Below are 22,719 nucleotides of genomic sequence, written 5' to 3'. Positions count from 1 at the left end.
AAAAATATATTACCTTTCTGTGCTGATCTGTTGTTAGGAACCTGGGTGACCTTTTTACAATTTATCAGTTATGATAGTTGATCAAACTCTTGTGTTGTCCACATAGGCAATTTGTTTCCTCCTTTGTAGTACTTAGAGCTGGTATTTGTTCTTCTTGTTGGACACCTATAGCTTTACAGCTACCATGAGAGGTTATTGTGAGCATTTAGGTGTATTTCATCTTTGAATGGGACATTCTCCACTTTGTAATATTTTTCTGTAGCTTTTAGTGTACTGTTATGAAACTTGCTGTAGATGCTGTTTATCAGAGTAAGAAAACCCCTTTGTGTTCCTAGTTAGCTAACAGTTTTTATGTTGCCATTATGAATAAGAAATGAGTTTTATTAGAAATATTTGTTCATTAAATTCTCAGTTTTTTACATAGGGAGTTGATACACATTTGCCAACATGGGTGCCATCCTTGCATTTCTGGAATAAATTCTAGTTGCCTTTTGTTTTGGAAATATTGATGTATTTGAAATGCTGGTATTTTATTTAGCTGTTTTGCATCTGTGTTTGTAATAGTGGTGTGTGTCATTTCTTTCCTTGGGGTACTCTTTTTCTCTGAGCTTGGCATTGAGGTTGTGTGCTCTGTTCTTTTCAAAGAGCCTCATTATGGGGGTCTTCACTGGGTGTCCTGGCTGAAATAGCTCAGACCAGAACAGCTCCCTGGGGGATCCCTGGGAACTTGCAGCTTCCAGGTCCTGGGGAGTGTGTGGCTTCAGCCTGTGCCTCTGCAGCTGAGTAGCTGGAAAGACTCTTGGGGTCCGTGTGCACATTCTGGGCTGTCTCTGCGGAGTTCGGCTGCACAGCCTTGGGGAGCCGATCTCCATCTCTCCTGTCCAGTGAAAGTGTTGGATTCTGTGTGATTCCTCAGCTGGAGTCTCAGAGCTTTCTGCGGAAGGCTGGTCACCATGGGCTTGCCTTGCTACACTCCCTTCACAGAAGGATCACAGCAGCTTTGCTGCCATTTGTCTGTCCCTGGGATACAGTTACCATGTATTCCACCAAGTTTTCTAGCTGTTTATGGCAGGAAGGCTCTCCTGCTAACAGTTATTTATCATGTTCAGCTTGACATTTTTAAAAAATAGAGGGTTGATTCACTTGCTTTCCTGAGCAGAGACCTTTTGATGGGGATATCTTTTACTGTTGGTAGGAACTGTTGTCTTCTCGCTTTGTAGTTCATTTCTGCCAACTGAGTGTTTCTCAGAATCCCTCTCTTTTTTCAAGTTTGATTGTGCTTATTTGAAAGCCAGAGTTAGAGAAAGAGCAATCTTCAGTCCCCTGGTTCACTCCTGAAATGGCTGCAATGGCTAGGGCTGAGTCAGACAGAAGCCAGGAGCCAGCAATGTCTCTGGGTTTCTCACGTGGGTGCAGAAGTCCAAGCGCTTAGGCCATTTTCTGCTACTTTCTCAGGTGTATTAGCAGGGAGCTGGATTGGAAGTGATGCGGCTGAGACTTGAAATGGTGCCCATCTGGGATGCTGGCATTGTGGACAGTGAGTTCACCTGGTTATAACACAACAGCCTCAGAATCTCTGTTGCATCTGTTCCCTTTAGGCTAACCCCTTGACATACTTTTGTATTGGAAGCTTAGGGATTTGTCACAGGTTGCAGCAGGTATTGAGACATTCTTGGCTCTTTGCTCTAGACTAGTTGGCTTTATTGCCACCATCCTTCAGAAAGCAGTGAGTCTGCCTTGCCCCAAAACAGTCAGCCAGGGTGAAGCAGAAGCTCCTGACTTGTGATCTAGAAAGTTCTTCATACACTACCGAACTGATTGCATCATTGCTAATGTAGCTGGGAAAGAAGAGATGACTTTGTAAAAAGATGAGTAATAATATACAACACCTCACTAGGAATTTGAAGCAAATTAAAAAAAAGTGGAACAGGAGCTCACATGCTGGGAGGTTTGTGATGCTGGGAGTAGGCATTCTGGAAAGAATTCCCAGAGAAGGAGGAACTGGGAGGCCTGGAGATGTCCAGTGCCTTCCTGGGACCTTGTATTCCTGGGCAGCACACATCGTGTGCAGAGACAAGAAGGTGGCGGTCCTAGAAGACGGAGCCGTCTGTGCAGGCACAGGCCAGTGGGAAGGGCGTGGGGAAGGAGGCTGCAGGCAGAGGTGGAGGGCCTTGAGATTATTGCATGGATAGCTAAAATGTATTGAAAATTTGTGAATGAAAGAGAAAAACTGATTCCAAAGCACCCTTTTCAGAAGCCTAGTCTGTCAGCCAGCCTGGTGTTGTTGTTTTTTTTTTTTTTTTTTTTTTTTTTTTAGGATTTTGCTGCTCATTGTAGTTACTGAGGAATTAAAAAAAGCAAATCCTAACTGAGGGGAGGGAAGGTTCCCCTGGAGGTCTGATTTAATCAGCCTGGAGTCCGAGCTGGATCTGGGAAGTTTTAAAAGCTCCCCAGGTGGTGCTTAATGGGCAGTTTGGAGTGGGAACTACTGCCAGTGTGCTGATAATCCTGATGTCGCCTCTACCTAGTGTGCGGAAGCACAGCTGGCCAGGCAGATGCAGAGTCCATTGGTGGGGGTGGGGGAACCATTTACAAAGTTGTTTTGTCACACTGTTTGTAATATCCCACAGAGCTTAGCACCTCAGTTGTAATAACAGTTGTCTTGTGAATAACTGCTAGTTTTTGTATCGAGCCATGAAGCATATAGTGACAAATAGGTAGACTTTTGGATGTGTCATTCTGAGAATTGGTCATGTGGAAACATTCCTTGTTTTGCCTTACAAATGACAGGGCCAGGTAGAACTCTTTGAGGTGTGTTAATTTGCAAAGGCTGTGTGTCAGGACTTCTGGACATTGAGTGTTTGGATCACAGAGTGCAGTTTTTAAGTTGCTGGACTCCCATTTCAGATTTAGCAGGCCTGGGGCAGCCCAAGAAGGTATAGTTGTAACATGTTCTTGGGGGTTTACTGTTGCTGTTGGACTGGGAGCCATGTTTTGTTAAGCCCTGGTCCTCATTGCCATGTGGGAGGCACTACTGCAATCATTGCAGGAAAAATGACTCCAGTGGGGCTGGTGTTGGGGGACAGCGAGTTAAGCTTCTGTCTGGGACATTGGCCGCCTTTATCAGAGTCCTGGTTATTCTGCTTCCAATCCAGCTCCCTGCTGGTGTTGCTGGGCAGGCAGAGGATGATGACTCAGATACTTCAATCCCTGCTGCCCTGTGGGAGCCCCAAATGCAGCTTCTGTTTGGCCCAGCCCAAGATGTTATGGCCATTTGGGGAGTGAACCAGTGGTGGAAGATTCTCTCCCTCTCTCTCCTTTTTTTCTTTCTCACTCTGCTTTGATAATAATTAAATCTTTTTTTAAAAAAATTTTTACATGGTGTGAATACTGCTTTGTCGTATCATTTCAATGGCTTGTCTGAATAACCAGGCATCTGTCTTCCTCCACAGTTCAAGCCAAAATCCCCAAGGAAATGTGCTCTGAAGGGGCTCTTGCCTGAGCCAAAGCATAGACAGGTAGCAGAGAAAACTGCCTTCCACTGGCCTTTTAAAAAATTCAGCTGAAGATTGGCTTTGTTTAAGTATTTTTAATCTAAAAATCTGAAATTTAGGATACTCCAAAATTTGAGATGTTTTGAACACTGACACAATACCAAAGGTGGACAATCCTATACTGGGTGAAACCTTATTTCATGCACAAAGTTGTTAAAAATATTGTATAAAGTAATCTTTAGGTGATGAGCATAAAGTACATATGAAATAGATGGATTTTATCTTTTGCCTTGGGTTCTCTTTGCAATGTATTTCATCCTGTTGTGCAGATACCTAGTATCTGAAAAAAAAAAAAAACTCAGAAAGCTGAAACACTCTCCCAGATTTTGAATTAATGACCTAATTAATTCAATTTGCTTAGGAGGCAGAGAAACACCTAGTTATGTAGTAGATCCAAGACTTGAATCCAGGTGCTTTGATGTGGCATCTGTTGCGTTATCTTCACCACTTGGCCAAAAACCTGCCGCTGGCCCCAACCACTTCGAATAATGAATACTCAATCTGTGTTATGTGTAGCTCTTTATTATATAGCATTCTTTTCCCCCCAGCGGTAAGTATTTGCAAGGTTGAAGAATGTTTTCTTTCGTACTGGTTCTCTGCTTGCCTTCCGTGTCGCATGCAAACTTCAAGAATTAAAGAAATCCATCTTTTCCACGTCTGATCCCGTCAGTTCCTGCTAAGACAGGTTCTGTGCTGTGGCACCCTTTGAGTGATCTGTGGGTGATTTCCATCTGTGGCCTCTGGTCTCAGTGTTGTGTTTTGTAGGCTGCTCCATGCAGTCTTTCTGGTAGATTAGTAGACATTTTCAGTACACCTTCGAAGGGGGGAGAAGCGGAAATCATTCTCAGATGTTCCACTGAAACATGTTTCTAATTGAAAGCATGACGAGAATGTATACATGAAAGTGCCCGAGGCTGGGGGGTGGGGTATTGGCCATTGCTGGCTGAGGCCCAGCTTGGAGGGCTCCATCCGATCCTTACCCGTGGCCACTTCTGCTCCGTGGGCGGAACCCATTCCCATTCCTGCGACTTTCTATAAATAACCACTGCTCGTCAGGGACCAGAGCAGTCCATCTCTGATGCAGCAACCAAGTTGGCTCAGTTGGTTAGGGAACTTGTGATGTGTTAAGCTCCTGATGTTTGGTTGTACGTTGCTATTAAATTTGAATTTTTGAGAAGCCTAAGATGGGAGCAGTTCACCAAGGATCTTTTCAGAGTAAGTAGCTACAGCCCTCCTCAGACAGTCATACACGTAGGTACAGAGGCCAAGGTTAAATGACTTAGCTCTCCCAGGGTAACCCAGGGAGCTGGCTGCAATTTTTTATTTTTAAGAATCAGTCTCTTGTTTTATGGCTTTTCATTTATGGGAATGTATAGTAACTGTGTGGTAGAGACTATCACATCCAGATGTGAGGATGCAGTGCAGTGTGCATCTCCACTTCCAAATCAAAAATCGACTCCCAATTAAACTGTTGAATGTATCTTGACAATAGGATGCTGGACTCGCTGCCATTGTCCAGGCCTACAGTGTCAGGATACACTTAAATAGCAGAATGATGGACTTATGACTGATTGTGAGGGACTATACTGTTGTAATGTTGGAGGAAATTAGTGGAGGGAGTGAAGAATTGGGGAGTGGGGGAAGAGAAATCCTGGATCCTGTGGAACTGTATCATGGAATAATAAAATAAAATAGTCTCAGGTTTTGAAAACTTCTCAGCTTGTTACTCAGACATACAAAAACTGCTTTTTCTTTCTTTAGTGAGTAATCATTTTCATCGACTCGCTTATTCCCAGCCATGTGGCTGTAGCAGGTAGGGCTGGGCCAGGCTGAGGCCAGTAGCCTACATGCAGCTCCATCCAGGTCACGTGGGTCCAAGCACTTGCCTTGTCTGCCACCGCCTTCTCAGACGTGTTAACTGGGAGCTGGATCAGGAGTGGAGCATCTCTGATATGCAATGCCAGTGCCACACGAGCAGCGGATCAGCCTGCTGTGCCATGATGTTGGCCCCTCCTGGGCTATTTCTAATCATTTTTTGAGATTGTAAGAATTACAAGGTGGAAAAATGGAAAAAAATTCTTTTTAAAAAAATGTCTTCTTTTTTTTTTTTAAGATTTATTCATTTTATTACAGCCAGATATACACAGAGGAGGAGAGACAGAGAGGAAGATCTTCCATCCGATGATTCACTCCCCAAGTGAGCCGCAAAGGGCCGATGCGCGCCAATCCGAAGCCGGAAACCTGGAACCTCTTCCAGGTCTCCCACGCGGGTGCAGTGTCCCAATGCATTGGGCCGTCCTTGACTGCTTTCCCAGGCCACAAGCAGGGAGCTGGATGGGAAGTGGAGCTGCCGGGATTAGAACCGGTGCCCATATGGGATCCTGGGGCTTTCAAGGCGAGGACTTTAGCCACTAGGCCATGGCGCCAGGCCCAAAAAATGTCTTCTTTTTAAAATGAAATAGTAGTGGGGTTTAGATCTCAGTCCTTGGGCTCTTAATCGAGCCTCCTGAGGTACATACACCCATCGATTTAGCCAACCGAATCTTGCCATATGAATTTTAAAGGAGTAGAGTGGTCTGCCTCAGGACCAAGGGAAAAATGGGTTAGTAGCACAAGGGCAGCATCAAAGTTTATGTAAGCAGGTAAAGAAAGCCTGAAAGAATCATTTCCATAGGCTTGGGACATTACCCAATAAAATCAATACTTCCAGGGAATTTTCGCCTGTGTTAAAATCCTCTTACCTTACACACAAGCCCACAGCCATGCTAACTTTAAAACTCTTCCTGGTCATATTTCTGCTGATTGACAGTATGGTCCTCTTAGGAAACAGAGGAGGAGCAGTCTGCTTCATCATGATGACCTTTTGTCATGACATGCGGGATGGGGTAGGCTGGATTGTTATGCATACTAGCAGATATATCTATATCTATATAAATCTATATGCTTTTTAGGGGGAGGGGAAGGGAGTGTTGAGTTGGCTTTTGTTTTCTAGGAAAATTTGACCAAAAAAATTTAAACCTCAAAATTTAAAACGAAACTTTAAATTCAATTGGATTTTAAGTGATAGAATTTAAATGTTAAGATTTTTCATGGATTTTCAATGCATCTTTGCAAGGCAGCGCTAGTAAAATGGTTAAGAATGATGGCAGTAATACTAGTTTACTTGGGTTCAAACCCTTGCCTTTCTGTGCCAATAATTGTGTGTTGTTTGACAGATTGCTTTCTCTGAGTCTGTTTTTTCTTTCACGAATAGCATGAGACAAATGAACTATCTCCTAAAAATGGCTGCTGAAGGGTTGAATTTGTGTGTGCATATACATGTAGCTTATACGCATACACATGCATATATACATATATACATATATACATATATACATGTATATGCCCGCCCCCCTCACACACACAAGAACTGTGTCTGTCAAATAGGAAACCATTAACAAGTATTAGCCATTACATTCATCAAGTTTCTATGGACAGGCAACATTGAGAGAATATAGGTAGGGAGGTAGCTAGAGGAGATTTACTAGGAGCTTTGGATCCTGAGTAGCATCAGGGCACTGCTGGGGCAGGTGCTGATGTTTCAGAATCCAAGGCAAGAATGCTGAATTGTCCCAGCTCTTGCTCCACCCCGGTTCACCTTCCTATTTGTTCTGTTTAGACTATCAACCTATCAATGCCTCCCACCTTATTCACGTAAGTTCACATGCTGATCTCATTTGAAAGCACCCTCACGAATGCACCCAAAATACTGCTTTTTCAGCTTTCTAGGTGTTCCTAGTCAGGTTCACCCTGAAATCAGTATCATCATCCTCATTATCATCATGTGTGTTTGAAGTGTACTGTTACTTTATTGGAGATCAGCTTGAGGCTGCTGTCATGCTTTTGTTGGGAGGAGATGAATTTGTGAGCTGTGATGCTGTTCTTCAAGACTACATCTCTTGTCTTTCTTGCAGCAAGCTGTGTCCCACCGTGCCAGAATGGAGGGATGTGTCTCCGGCCTCAGCTGTGCGTGTGTAAACCAGGGACCAAGGGCAAAGCCTGTGAGATAACAGTAGCCCGGGACACGTCGGCAAGGGTTGTTGGAGAACAGAGCTCTGGTACTGCCTCCTGGGTCTCTCCTGAGCAAGCCACAAAGCGCACTTCAGCCAAGAAGGCAGACACCCTTTCAAGGGTCAGTCCTGTGGCACAGATGACCTTGACCCTGAAGCCGAAGCCTTCAGTCGGACTCTCCCAGCAGATACGTTCTCAGTGAGTGCCTTGACTTTCCTCTAGCTAAGGGGCATCTGAAGAACTCTCCTGGATGCACTGCTTATCACTCTGCTTTTTCAGCTCAATTTGCAGGAATCGCTTAGATCATGTTTTTCTTTTCTCCTTCTTTGAGGTTTTATATATGACATATATATCCAGTGTCCTAACAGTATTTGATGTGTGCATTTAGCATTTTCTGGAAAAGTTTGCAAGAATTATAGGGACCATAGTTAGATTAGGTTAGATAGTTCTTTGAAAGTTGGAAGTTTAAAAATTCTTTTTGGGTCGCTGCCTTAGGATACTTTAGATCTTTGATAATTTTTCATCCTCTGCAGCAGGTTAGGAGTGTCTTCTCTTTTGGTCAGTGAGCTTGTTTTCTGTTTATGGGAACAGCCTGGGTTTTCTCAGTGTGAGGAAGTGAGGGCCAGCTGAATGAGAACTCAAGCCTGGGAAAGCTTACCTAATGTCCATCTGAGTTGACCAGCAGGCAGTTTTTCAGATGCATGATGTCCTCGCATAAATTGTCTCCTCTTAATTAGCCACCCTGTGTGGTCAAGATGCAGAATTTACAACAACCATCACTTGTCATTTTTGTAGGAATGTAAAATGCAGGAAGTTCATAACTTGAAAACAGGCCTGACCTCGCAGTTCATTTGGAAGTCACTTACTTGGAATTCAGAATGCTGTTCCCCAAAGAGACAGTTATGCATAGGATGATTAGGATCCAGTCATCTCATAGAAGTTATTTAATCTGTTAGCATAGATGATATTTGCCTAATTTAGACCACCTACTGTTCTTGCTGAGTGAGTTGGGTCCTTGCAACTTTTCCCTTTCTCTTCATTCTCCCTCATGAAACTTCTTCCCCTCTATCACCTGATTTTCTCCATTTTTTTCTTTTTTAAAAGAATTATTTATTTATCTGTTTTTAAAAGATTTATTTATTTATTTCTTGGAAAGACAGATATACAGAGAGGAGGAGAGACAGAGAGGAAGATCTTCCATGCTCTGGTTCACTCCCTAAGTGGCTGTGATAGCTAGAGCTGAGCCAAACCGAATCCAGGAGCCTGGAGCCTGGAGCCTCTTCCAGGTCTCCCACATGGGTGCAGGGTCCCAAGGCTTTGGGCCATCCTTTACTGCTTTCCCAGGCCACAAACAGGGAGCTGGATGGAAAGTGGGGCCACTGGAATTAGAACTGGCGTCCATATGGGATCCTATTGCATTCAAGGCAAGGACTTTAGCCACTAGGCTATCGTGCCTAGCATAAAAAAAGAATTTTTTTAATTGGAAAGGCAGATCTTCAGTGAGGAGAGGCAAAGAGCAAGCTCTTCCATCCTCTGGTTCACTCTCCCAAATGGCTGCAACAGCTAGAGCTGAGCTGATCTGAAACCAGGATCCAGGAGCTTTTTCCAGGTCTCCCTTGTTGATACAGGGTCCCAAGTATTAGAACCATCTGATTCTGCCTTCCCAGGCCTTAGTTAGGGAGCTGGATGGGAAGTGGAGCTGCAGGAATTAGAACCGGTGCCCGTATGGGATCCCGGGGCATTCAAGGCGAGGACTTTATGGGTGTGAGTGAGATCACACCAGGCAAGTTTAGGGTTTATTAAGGAGCCTTTATTAACCAAGCTTGGTGATAATAGAACCCACTAGAAATAATCAATCACAAGTCCATATAATCAAAACCCCATGAGGAGCAAATGGTCATTACCATGAAGTCCATCAGCTAAACTGAAGACCTATATTCCAGCTTTCCCAGCAACGTAAGTTATCGCAAAAGACACACAGTGAACAACCTGGGCACACTTACAAAGCTGCAGACATTCACCTTTCTCTTCTCTTTTTCTCACGCTTCTCTTCCTGCATTCCATTACTGCCAGGCCTCACCTCACCTAGAACTCTTGAAAGTATACAATTAAAAATGCAAAGCATCTTAGCATTAGCTTCTTTACTGTCCTGCCCAAGCGGTGGACAGAGGGTGAGGAATACAGACACACAGGGGCCATGTTCAGGGGCTACTTGTCCTCAGAGTCTGCCTGCAGGAAGCCAGAGAGCAAGCAAGTACTGGGGAGGCCAAGAATCTGAGTGCCGGAGTGACAGAAGCACAGGACCAAGACTGTGAGCCCTCCTTATCATGGGCCTTTATGGGGGCTTGCGAGGATAGTGGTTACACAACAATGCAATACCGCCCCCTCAGGTTCCAGGTGATGCTAGGTGAGCATGATAGGTAGACAGAAGGGAACACTTAGGTGATGGCAGGGTAGTGGCTTCCAAGCTCGTGACCCTGAACTAGCTGCTTATCCACACCACCATAAGCAATAATGGTAGGCGCAGCTATCCTTAGTAAGACTATGGTGTGCCACGTACTGTCTTAGAGGCATTATTATGCTCCATGTGTTAAGGTCCAACTCATAGTGACCGTGGAAGGTAGGAACTGTCATCATCCCAATTTACAGATGAGAAGATCAAGGGATGGAATAATGTATTTGTTCCAAGCCTCACAGTTGCTACATTGCAGTGTTAAGATTTAAACGGAGGAAGCCGGGTTCTGGCATTCATGCCCTAAAGGAGAGGATAGGTAGAATAAGCATTCACAGCTTGCTGGGACACACAGTTTCTGTTGCAACTACCAACTACCCTTTTGTGTGTCAGCATAGTGGCAGTCACAGACAACACATATGAACACACATGACTGCATTCCAAAAAAAAAAAAACCTTAGCGATGCTGAAATTCAAATTTCCTGTGTCATGAAAATGATTCTTTGATTTTTTTCCTTCAACCATTCAAACATATGACGATCATCCTTTACTAGTGGCCCACATACAAAATTTGGCTCATGAGCTGTAGTTTGTTAGGCCTTTTATCTTGTTCGCCAAAGAAAACCAATGTTTGATTTATCTGTCCATTTTTCTTTTGGTGCCAGGGCATAAATGTAACTGTATGTCTTTGGGATGATAGAGATATTTTACTTTATCATTGCTAGACATCTCCTCTACAGTAAAATTGAGGATCTTAAAAAACAAAGAACCTCTCTGTGTTGTTCTGTGCTTTGGTGATTCAGGGTCACATTACTGTGCATTGCCATCATTTTTTTTCTGGCATTGTAACTTACATAAACTGTGAAGTAATTTACAAGTGACACTGTTCATTTTGAGTATCATCGTCCACTGTTAGAATTTGACCCCCTGTGAAGTGTGCTTATGCATTGTTAGTAAGAACCATATGTGGGATGTCAGATGAAGAAGCAGTCTCTTTTCTTTGAGTAGCAGTGTTGTAATTCAGGCAAGAATGCTGGGAGCTGGGGAGAAGGCTAAAGTTTCAACTCTGCTGAGCTTTGGCAAAAGAAAAATAGTTGATGTGCTTGGAAATCTTCATGCGCTGGAGGAAAATGCTTTCATGGTAGCATTGTAGGCATGTGTCTGTGGGTGAGCCTGCTTTATGTTTTTGGGTAGGGAGGAGGTGGCCTAAGATGCTGTTGATTCTAATATTTACTTGGTACACTTTTATAGGTTACAGGTCCTTATCTGGTCAGTGCAGGGAGGATTAAGATTTATAAGATCCAATCCTTTTCTTGAGAGATTTGAAAGGATTGATGAGCCACAACTTGACAGGAGCACAAAATGGGACATGATGGACCCATTGGTTAGTTTAGGTGATGGCATAATCCCTTCAGTGATAGGCCCATGTGGCTACTTTTGATAAATGTTGCTGTTCCTAATCTACCTTCTTAAGTTAACTATCTTAGAGTGGTTAAAATTTGATTTTGTTTTAAATTGGTGAAGTGGGAATGTTCAACCATAGACCCACATATGTCCAAAATGCCAGAATATTTAGTGCTACATCCTTTGTGTGGCATATGAAATACTTTAGTCTCGTCTATTTATCCAGTAAATTTCTAGTGAGCACATTTTATCCTCAAAGTTTTATCCTAAGGGTAAAGGATGTGGCTTGCTTTCCAGGAGCTTACAGTGTGGAAAGAGGGAGAAATCATAAATGATATGTCTCTGATGCGTTTGTTGAGAAAATAAAAGTGCACAGGTAGTCTGGGAGGAGTGACCCCTATAGGGGTTCTATGCAGGGTGTTAGAAAAGGCTCTGCTGAGTAGGGGCTTTCTAGCCAAAGCCAGAAGGAGACAGGGTCCGAACCAAGTGGTTAGGTGGGATGGGGGAGGGAATGGGGCAGAGGCCTTGAGGTGGGAATGTGCCTGGGACACTTGGTAGAAGTGGAATTTTTAAAATGCCCACTTCCAGAAAGTAGAGGTTAGAGGCACTGAGCCTTTTTTAGGTTGCTTCAGTGAGAATCAGATAAAAAATAAAGTTTTTTAGGGAATGCTCTCTGGAGAAAGGTCTGCTGAATTCAAATGTGCAGAAGTAGAGAAGGCATCTCCAGGGGAGGGAATGAGGGGAGGCCAGATAGTGCACCCCACAACTCAGCAGCCTAAAAATTCAAGCATTTCTTGTCTGACGGCCTTGGTGGGTCGGGAATCCAAGAGGTGCTTAGCTGGGCTTTCTGGCTCAGAGTCCGTCCTGCAGTTGTCACCAAGCCATCAGCAGAGGAAGCCGTCTTTCGAAGGTGTGACTGTGGCTAGGACATCCACGGCCCAGATGGCTTCCTTCCCTGGTTGTGGGCAGAGGCCTCCGTTCACACCAGCTAGCGGGAGGAAACTTCACTTCATTTTCTTGTGGACCTTTCTGTAGAGCTGGAGCTGCCTGTGTGTCTACACAGCCTGCCTCCAGTCTCCTGGATTAGGAAGAGCAAGGAGGAGGCTAAAGTGCCATTTTAGTGTAACATCAGCCATCAGTGTAGCATGACTTGTCTTTACTCTGACCTCACTCTTCTCCTTAGAAGTGAGTCACTAGGGCTGGTCCACACTCAGATGGAGTGGAAGTCAGCTGTGCTGCCTGCAGGGAGAAATGGCTAGGACTTTGCAGATGTATGTCAAAATACTGCGTTTAGGATAGGATTTGATTAGAGTTTGATCGAAGTGAACACTAATGGTAATATATAATGCTTTAAAGTTTGGTTGGAAACCAATGTAACAAATAAGATTTCAACTGAAACAATAGAAAAAGTCACAGGGAAACAAAAATGCAGAGATCTAAGTCCTAATTGAATGTGGAAACCAAAGAGATGGCCCACACTTGGGGTCTTTTCCATCCAGTTATCTTTTGAAGATTACTTTTGTAATACCATGGGTGGCCAAAGTGGTAGTGTTTGATTCTTGGTAAATGGGATGGTCTCTGACAGAGCTTTGTGGTGGAATCTCTAAGATCATCCTCTGAATCCCACAAAGAACAAAAAAACAAGTGTAGCTGGCCACTTGGTGAAATTTGGATTGGATGTAGTACATTCTGGCGATGGTAGTTGCCAATGTTGGTGATTTCATTGTAACTTATTATTATGGTCTTACTTTTTTCACTTACATGGACTAAACGCCTTATTTTTTAAAAAAATATTTATTTGTTTTTTATTAGAAAGGCAGATTTTACAGAGAAAAGGAAAGACTGAGAAAGATCTTCCCTCTGCTGGTGCCCTCCTCAGATGGTTGCAATGGCAGGAGCTGAACTGATCCAAAGCCTGCATCCATGGGCTTCTTGCAGGTTTTTCACGTGGGTACAGGTCTTCAACTGCTTCATAAGGGCACAAAGAGAGATCTGGATGGAAACTGGAGCAGCCAGGATACAAACTGTCACCCATATTGGATGCTGACAATTGGCGGTGGAGGATTAAGCTTGTTGAGCCATGTTACTGGCCCCTAGCCTCGTGTTCTTTTTCAGTTTTTTTTTTTTTTTTCAGTCACGTCTTCTGATTCTTTTTATTCCACTTTAAAATATTGGCTACCTTGGGAAACCCATCTAAGCATTTTATTATCATAATTGCATTGTATAGTTGTTATTCAAATGTCAGTATATTCAGCCAAGAGCCTCCCCGGCTAGATTGATGGTGCATACCAGGGCCTCTCATTGTTTTTGTATGTAAAAAGGCATAAATACTTATAATTGCGGCTAGAGAAATCTGCAAAGGAGCATCTCCCAAACTCTTCTGCTTTCCAGAGTTTTCTCATCACCTGTCAGTATCATTCATTACTTGTGCATTGAAGTTCTCCATGAGAGTTTGTGTTCAGCTCTCAGTGCTGCCAAAATGAGAAAGTTTAGACTTGTGCAAAATTTCTTTTTTTTTTTATCCTTGTTAATCATGATGGATGTTGTAGGAACTGGCTGTGGGACCCCAAGGCAGAGGTCATGAGGAACATTCTTCAGCTGTCAGTGTCTTTGGCTGTTTTAAGAAACGTTGGTGTAATGACTACTGCTTTACCAAATGGGGACTGTTATCTGTACTGTTCTCAAATAAGAATGAGACACTTCTGCAGGAGCCAGTGTACCCAGTGCTCTGTCTTTGAGCCTGAGGAAGTCTGCTTTTACTCAGGATGTGGGTGTCAAATCTATCTGGAGAGCTCACATGGGTCCCATCTTTTTTTCTTCCTAAATGATGGCCATTTTCATCATCTGATGGTGTCCTGATGTTACAGAGGAGGTGGTTACAGTCTCTGGAAAAACTGTTCTGTCCTATCTCTAAACGTATGAGGGCACTGCATTTACCTAATGGCATCCATTATTCCTCTTTTCTGTCATCTTCTTCCCAGGAATGTGGTGAAGACAAAAGTGCTTTTAAAACATGGGAATAATTCACATGTGGTCTCTTCTATCAAGTGAGTTGATAGTATGCCGGATGTTTTGTGCATTATAGAGACAGACTTTTCAAATCTACCTTAAGAAGGTGAATTCTGCTTTCAGAGTTCTTCAGAAAGTGAACCCTTTGTGTTTATCTGGGCCCATTGGCAGGGACTGGCATTGAATGAGATCCATACCATGCACAAGAGGAGTGTTCTCAGTGACCTCTGCCACTTATCTTCTTGTCACTCTGGGGTGTGAGTCTCCCAAACAGCACGTACTGGGGTAGGTATGAGGACAGAAGACCTTGTAGATTGTTCCTTGGAGTAGCCATTCCTCTAAATCGGCAACAACAAACCTGGCTCAAACTTAAAAGGCTCCTCCATAAACAGTGAAAGTTAAAGAGAAGTTTCCATTAACTTCCTGCAGCACTAATAATTGATACCAAGGCCCTGTCTGAACTTCCCAGAGCAGCCAAGCACTTGGCCAGGACTCCAGCAGACAACAATCTCTCAGTCTATAGGTGGGACATTGCTCAGAGCTGAGCCCTCTCTGCACCCCAGGGTCTGTTTCCTTCCTGTTTTACAATTATTCTAACACTTATTGAATCTTTTTTTTCTGGGAATACACCATTTTCTTTTGTAAAATTATGAACATTTTGCAGAGTTCTTTGCATTCTTTTTTTTTTCCAAAAGATAGGTTTATTTTGGTGCAAAAAAGAATTGGTGAAATGTATATAGTTTTTTTCTTTTTTTTTTTGGATTGTTCTTTTTTTTTAATCTATTTTATTGTATTGTTGTTGACAATCTTTACATAGTTAATTACAGTTAAAGGAAAAAGAAGAAAAAAAAAAGAAAAGAAAAAAAAGGTTCAGGGGGGGTAGGGAAGTGGGTAATGCTATTATGTCAATATTGTTTCCATCATGTATCTGAGGTAAAGGGGGATATTGAGGGAGAAGCCCCACCTAGTTTCCCGCCCACCCCAAGTCCCGGATGTGGGGCATGCTCTGAGATATGTGCTCAAGTGGTGTTAATAGTTCTCCAGTTATGAATCGCTGCCAGTTTCTCTTGATGAGGTCGTCCACTGATTGATATGGTCCATCATAAAGTCTCCGTTTGCCCCATATTTCGCTGCCAACATATAGCTGAGATGAATGATTGTCCTGTTCTGTCTTCTGTCTTTTCTTGGTTAGAGTTCTGAGTCCAGCAGTTCGATTGGGGAGATCTCCCAAGATACTTTGAGGTATTCCCAGATTAGTTTCTTGTATGTTCTAGCAAGCACAGGGCCCGGCACAGTCCATCACCCCGATCAGCTGGTGGTTGCAATTGCTGGGTTGGTTCTGTTTTCAGTCCCGAGTTGCACTGGAACCAATGGGTGTTGCAGTTCAGTCTGGTTCGGCCCTTACATCAACCAGTGTGAGCTGCAGCCTAGTCGGGGCAACCCACAATAACCCCCACCAAGCCCGCCCCCTACCCTGGCTTGCCAGTATGTGTAGCAGTAGACCAGTCTGTCCCCCATCCCATTTGGCTCTTGTACTTGTCAATGGGTATTAAAGCTTAGTTCTGTCTAACCAACTCAACCATCCAGCCCTCACATATGTGGTTGAGTGCCTCTCTATCTAGCCATCCCAGCCCCCGTCCTAGTTTTCATGCCCTCCCACGGGAATAGTGACCCAAGAAGGGGGAACCCACTTTTCCCTCCCAGGTCTCTCTGTCCCGGTTCATGCACTCTTTAGGTGGTCCTGTGATTTGACTCGACAGAATTAGTCCCCAGTGCCAGCTTCTGCCAGCTGATGCTTCGGCCCTGATCTAGTCCACATGCAGCGCACAGGTGTTGTAGCCTTGCTTAGTCGGGTCTGTCTCTATCCCAGCCCACACTCTCCAGTGGGAGTAGCTGTCCAGCGAGGGGACCAGCCCCTTAATCCCCCTGCCAGCTCTGCCCCTTCCTTCCTGGACCTCACGTGTGCTGGATGGGTGCTGCATTCATATCCAGTACAGGCAACCTCACCCTGGCATTCCATAATGTGTACTGGTTTTGTCGCAACCAAACCCGGCCCATCCCACACTCTCTTCTGGTGATCGGATTTGCCAGTGGATGACATGAACTGATTCAGCCTGGTCTGCTCCTGACCCATGCCAAATGTATGCCAGTGGGAAACTTTCCATGGCCTATTCTGGGCTGTTTCCTATCATGCTTCTTGCGCTTACCTGCAGGGACTGTGTTCTATCAGAGGAGTTGCCCAGGCTCCTCCATCAGAACCCCTCCCAATGCCAGATTTTGCGCTTGCCAGGGGGTTCTTGAGCCAACCCTACTCAGTTCACCTCCTGTCCTAGCAGGAACAGTGGCTTTTCCTGGCTGGCTTTCACCCCATTCTGGTTCTTATTGTTGGATGTTTCAGCCCAGCCATGGCTCGTCCATACCCACATACAGCTCACACTTGGCTCAGAAGGGGATTGAGACCCAGCCTAGTCCGTCCCACACCTACCCTGGTTCTCCATAACACCAGATGGTGTTGGGATCTGAACCGGCCTGGTGCATCCAATCCCAGCCCACACTAGTGCCTCGGGTGACTACAACTGTTTCTTAGAACGCAGCCCCCATTCCAGCACATACACCCCTTGGTGGGAAACTCATCCCAGTTTTGGTGTCCCCTTACCTCCCATATTGGTCCTATTCCTAGCCGTAAATCACGCACCTGCCAGTGGTTGCTCTGACGACCATTAGGTGCTAGCCTGCTAGACAAGCCGGAGCTTATCTTTTACTTGATAGGTGTTCAAAGCTCAGCATTATTAAGGGATTGGAAGTTCTTCAAAGGAAGAGTTACTGGCATTGGGAATCTTTAGGATTGACTCAGATCCCAGAAACAGTGGGTCAGCCTAGAGCTATCTAAGCAGCCATTCAGACATCCATTACCCCAGAGCTCCCCGGCCGGGTGGCCAGCAGGCACAGCCTGGCGCCAAATGGCGCACTGGCCGCCCGGGCCCAGCCCGCCATGTGCCAAGAGCACATGGCAGGCTGGGTTCGGGATCCGAGCTAGACGTCCTCTCCCGCAGCCCTCAGGTCGCCTCTGGCAGCTGGAGGTTTAAACCCACAGGCCCAACGTTGCGCTCCTCCCCAATCCCGTTCACCGCCCAATGAGGGCGGTGGGTGGGCTCTGGACATACCCAGTCACGGAGGCCTCCCCCATCAGCGTACTCACCCTGGAAGGAAGGAGGCCCCGAACCCAGGCATGTCCAGCCCAGCCCGCCATGCGCCAAGAGCACATGGCGGGCTGGGTTCGGGATCCAAGCTAGACGTCCTCTCCCGCAGCCCTCCGGTCGCCTCTCAGTTCTTTGCATTCTTAAGAGTAGTCGATCCACTCACAAGTCTAAGTTAGATGAAAAGTTCTGATCCTGTCTTTGTGGTTTAGAAAAATAAACGGCAAAATATTAGAGAGATGAAGACACGAACTCAATTCAAGGAATTTGGGGTTTATTTCATGACATGCTAGGGATGGGCTGAGAACTAAAAATTTGAACTGATGACTTTTTTTCTCAAAAAACACACAATATCTTTTTTTAAAAAGACTTTTTAAAAGTTGAAGTTAAATGGAAATTATACCCAGCCAGGTTCTCAAATCAAAAATGCCCATAGTTAGCCTAGTATTTATACCAAACTGATACTGGATTCAATAATGTCCACTTTAAGGGAAGGAACATGTTCCTAGATACTCTTCCCAGGTTCCCGCCCCATCCTTCCCAAGTCTCCCACTATGGCCTGCTTCCATGGGGAACTGCCATCTTGCCTGCTAGCACTAAGGATCAGTTGGGTCTGTTTTTGAACTGTCCATAAAAGGATGAAATGTATATTCTGTTCAGCCCCTCTCTTCTTCCTGCCACAGCCGCCATCATGTCTGAGATTTATCTGTGATGTCCAGTGGCTGTAGTTTGTTCATTTACATTGCCAAAGATTATTCTAATGTGTCAGTTTATCACCATTTATTGTTCATTCTGCTCCTGATGAATATTTGGATTTTTTTTAATTTTTGGCTCTTCTATTTTATTGAGGTATAATTGACATGGCAAAACTGTACATGTTCGCAGTGTACAGTGTGATGTTTTGCTGTAGGTACATACTATAAAATATTTACCACAGCCAAGCTGATAAATATCCCCATCATGTCACATAGTTACCTTACTGTTTTATTTGTGGTGAGAACATTTAAAAGCTTACCATTTAAAGTGTACAGTATAGTGTTATTAACTCTAGCCACCAAATTGCCTATTAGAACTCTGTATCTTTAATCTCTTGCATACCTAAGATTTTATATCTATTGACCACTTTTTGTGTCTTGTGGATACTGCTGTGTTGGAATGCATATGTGGGAATTCTTTAGGTAGTTATGGAAGCCAGACACATCAAATAATCTACTCCAACTGAATATCAAGACCATCAACTGAATATCAAACAATGTCAGGATTTAAGAAGTTTTGTAATCCATGAAAATTTGCTCGTACTACTGTTTGTTGGCCAATGCTTTTGTATTTGAGAATAATAGACAGATGGAGAAAATAGTGAGATGAAAGTATTTTGAGGATTTAAAAGCAGGGAACGTGTACATTTTTCTCCTGAGACTGACTTTGAAGGCCAAATTTACTTTGGGATGGGATTAGGATGGGGTAGGGAGGGAGAAGGGCAGGTCACTTGTGCTTTGTGCTATCTGCACACCGCTGGGGTCTATGAAGAAGGCTTGGCTGAAAGTAGTTGGGGATGAGAACCAGCAATAGCCTGAGTTTAAATGTGTGAAGAATTCAGTGGAGTTTCAGTGTCTGCAACTAAAAAGGACAAATGCTGGCACAGAATATATTCCTCAGTTTCATTATTGGAAATCAAGATAGTGTTCTGATGCTGTATAATCATAATTTCTAATACTTGCTGCGCATTTGTTTGGTGTCGGCTACTATTCTAAGGACCTTTTGAGTTTTCTCGTGTTTGATCCTCTTAGAACAACGAGAGAGATGGATACTATTATTATCTCATTTTGTATGGAGAGGCAATACTAGCATAAGGTGCTGAGTGATTTGTCTAAATTAATTTAGCTTGTAAATGCAGAGTTGGGATTCGAACTTAGATCATCTTTAAAGTTAATGTCTAACTGTATTGCCTTTGAGAAATATGTGTGTTTACATTCATTCCCATCCATGTTCCAGGAAATAATCATACATTTGATGACTTAAAACAACATCAACCTACCGTCCCATGGTTCTGAGAGCCGAAGTCTGAAGCAGGTCTCATTGGGCTGAAATCAAGATGTCATTTGGGCAGCATTCCATGGGGAGGCAAGGGAAACTCTGCTGCCTTGTTTTTTCCCAGCTCTTGGATGTGCCGCCTACATTCTTGTGGCATTTTCCTTCATCGTCAAAGTCAGCAGTGTCAGACTGAATCCTTCCTGTGTTCTCCATCTCTTTGGTTCACTTTTATTTGCCCCCCTTTCCACTTTCAAGGGCTGTTGTAAGCAAAGTGGACCCACTGGGAAAATCTAGAGTGATTCCTCCATCTCAGGGACAGCTGAGTGGTGACCTTAATGCCTTCTGCAAGTTTGACTGACACATGCACAAAGTCGTGGATATAGGACGTGGACATCTTTGGGAAGCTGTTGTTTTACTAGGGATCTGATCTTGTCCTGGCCAGTTTCCCTTCTACTCATATGAGAAAGTTGCAATCACAAGGAAGAACAAATGATTATCAAAATAGCCTTCAGCTACCAGCTGAGCGGGTCCTCATGAGTCCTGTTGAAGTTAATTTCAAATGCTTCACATTGAAGGCCTGCATGTGGTCTCTTGAGCCCTATCCTCTCCCACCCCAGTGTTGTTCTCTGAAATCTTAAGACCAGTACACAGCGATACATGTTGTAGGTAAAGGGTGGAGAGTTGCGGGGGCGGCAAGTGATCAGGAAGCTAGAGATTGTCAGGCACTGTGAGGGGTTCTGATTCCTCTTAGTCTCACGGGTAAGTACCTTTAGACCTAAAGCCTCCCACCACTACACTGGGCATGATGGCCCACAGTCTCTGATTGCAACGCTCTTAGGGGTGGGGGCTTTAGGAAGAGATGGGCAGAAGTGAGCAGGAGTGGGGAAAAGGATCAGAATTTTCCCTCCCTTCAGCAGTTAGTGGTCCTGGAAATTGATGGGATGTTTCCTGTATGATATCCTTATGCTGACTTTTCTTTAGTTAAATAGCTTGTGTGCTGAAAATGAATTAATTGCTGTAGAACTTACTACAAACTGGCAGAAGAACTGGGATGGAAATACACATGAATTTACAAGAAGCAGTGGTAGCAATATACAGTTTGGCCGACCCTAGGAAGCTATGTGCTTTAGGCCCTGACAGGGTGATGAATGCCAAATATGAAGATGGTTTTTGGAGTCTGGCTTTGGGTGTTGTGCAGACCGAAGGGGAGGTTTCTCTTCACACTTGAATATGCTTCACATTCCATAGATATTGCCCACGGATCCCTCTGACGGGTCTCTGAGGTTGCATTAAATCCTCTCTCCTTGTTTCCCTTGGCGTAAGAGTGTTTACATTTGAGCAAAGTGTAGACTGTATTTTAAGACTAAAGTTGCATAGCAGCTCTCTGTCCCAATGTTGTCTTGGATCAGAATAAAGAACCTAAACTTGTGAATGTCATACTAGAGAGGTGAGAAGTACACCTCAAATTATATAAAATGTGCAGTAGGTGGGAAATTAAAAAGCCAAGTTCAGTAATTTAAATGGTAAAGCTCTCTGACATTCTCAAGGTTGAGTTTATGTTTTCCATTGAACTTATGTTGTCTGTGCCTAAACGTTGGGAGAGATGATCCGGGTGATTCTGTGGTCCCAGAGGCAATAATTTGTAAGTGGAAAGAATGTCTATTTAATCATTATGAGAAAGAGAGGCCTGAGGTTTGCTGATCCAGGAAAAAAATGCCTGTCTTTTTGCAGGCCTGCTATTTTTGGACCAGATGTTTATGTGTGTAATCTGCAGTAGTGAGAGTGACGGGAGAGGCCAGGTGAGCTTGAAATCGTGCATTGGAGAATGTTTCCATTGTAGTTTAGTAGAGTTTCTGATGAGGAGATAGGGGAAGCCCTGACTGTCCTCTGTGTCCCAAGAGTTTGGGATCTGATCAAACAGGAGAGGATAAAATCCAAACCTAAAAGGTCCGTAGTTAGAGAGATGTCTTTTCAAGTGCAAGTCTCCCCTTGCCTTGCTTTGCATTGAGAATCTTCACTCCTTCTCCACGCTGTGTGGACAGAGATGAACCTCTCCGTGCCTGTAAGATCTGATGTCTTGCTGTCCATCTGACTTCCCTGGTTGTCACCATGCGGTGACAGGTGCCCCCTTGAGCATCACAGTTCCTGCCTGATGTATGCCTTTGCCTGTGCATCCACTCTGAAATGCATCACCTTCATCTTGCCTGTTTAACACCTGTTCATTCTGTTGATGGGAGTTTCCTCAAGACAGCATTCCCTGATTCCTGCTATGCCTTGAAGTATGCTCTTCAAGCATGGTGCATGTTCCCTTTTTTGGGGTAGTAGTCATATGAATTGGTGGGCATTTATGGTTTACTCTGCCTGGCATGTATCTTATCTACCTGAAGGCAAATACGACCTGCTCTGAATCCAAAATCAGACCAAGCAGAGCTGCAGTTTTGAACCCATCTTCTTGGGTTGCCTCAGTTTCCCAAGGCTTGAGTAGAAGTTCTAAGGAACTTAAAAAGCTTAATCGGTCATCCCACCAGCATTCCAGGACAGTAAGCATTTCAGCCGTGGCATATGCTTTCCTGGCACCCCTGGGAAGGTAATAATGAGATCTCCTTGTGTCTCTCTGGATGTTGTGATGGTTTTAGTGATCATACTTCATTTAAGTCCATGGACCATTTTTTTTTTGTGTGGGGGGAGGGGGATACTTCAAAAAGCTCAAGGAAAATGTAATGTAAAGGACAAGTTTATTTTAGTGAAAAAAAAAAAGAGATCCATGCAGTTTTTTTTTTTAATAAGGTGCACTTGCATGAACTGTTTGTAGATTGCCGTGTGTATTTTTGATCTTGCAATGCTGGGTCTTCCTTGTGCTTCTTAGAATGTTTCTGATAGACCTAAGGCATATTCAAAAGCAGAGAGGTGACAGCAACGCCCAGGCAGCCAGGCCCTTGGGAAAATTACTCATACTGACACTATAAATCCAGTTTATGAGCTTGAAACTTCCTAGTACTCTTGAGTATTAAATGAAATATTG

General features: G+C 44.1%; 1 protein-coding gene across 4 annotated transcripts in view; it reads left to right on the top strand.

Moving 5' to 3' along the window:
• LTBP1 (latent transforming growth factor beta binding protein 1) overlaps positions 1-22,719 on the top strand; it is a 388,845-nt gene that overhangs the window by 50,545 nt on the left and 315,581 nt on the right. For all 4 annotated transcript variants that reach the window (XM_058668099.1, XM_058668100.1, XM_058668098.1 and 1 more), the window contains exon 3: positions 7,508-7,802. In XM_058668099.1, the coding sequence (XP_058524082.1) occupies positions 7,508-7,802 (295 nt within the window). The remainder of the gene's footprint in view (positions 1-7,507; positions 7,803-22,719) is intronic.

This window comes from Ochotona princeps, chromosome 8, assembly GCF_030435755.1.
Source record: "Ochotona princeps isolate mOchPri1 chromosome 8, mOchPri1.hap1, whole genome shotgun sequence".
In the NCBI taxonomy this organism is placed as follows: Eukaryota; Metazoa; Chordata; class Mammalia; order Lagomorpha; family Ochotonidae; genus Ochotona; species Ochotona princeps.
The sequence above is the reverse complement of the archived record's forward strand: the minus strand, read 5'-3'. Positions and strand labels throughout refer to the sequence as shown.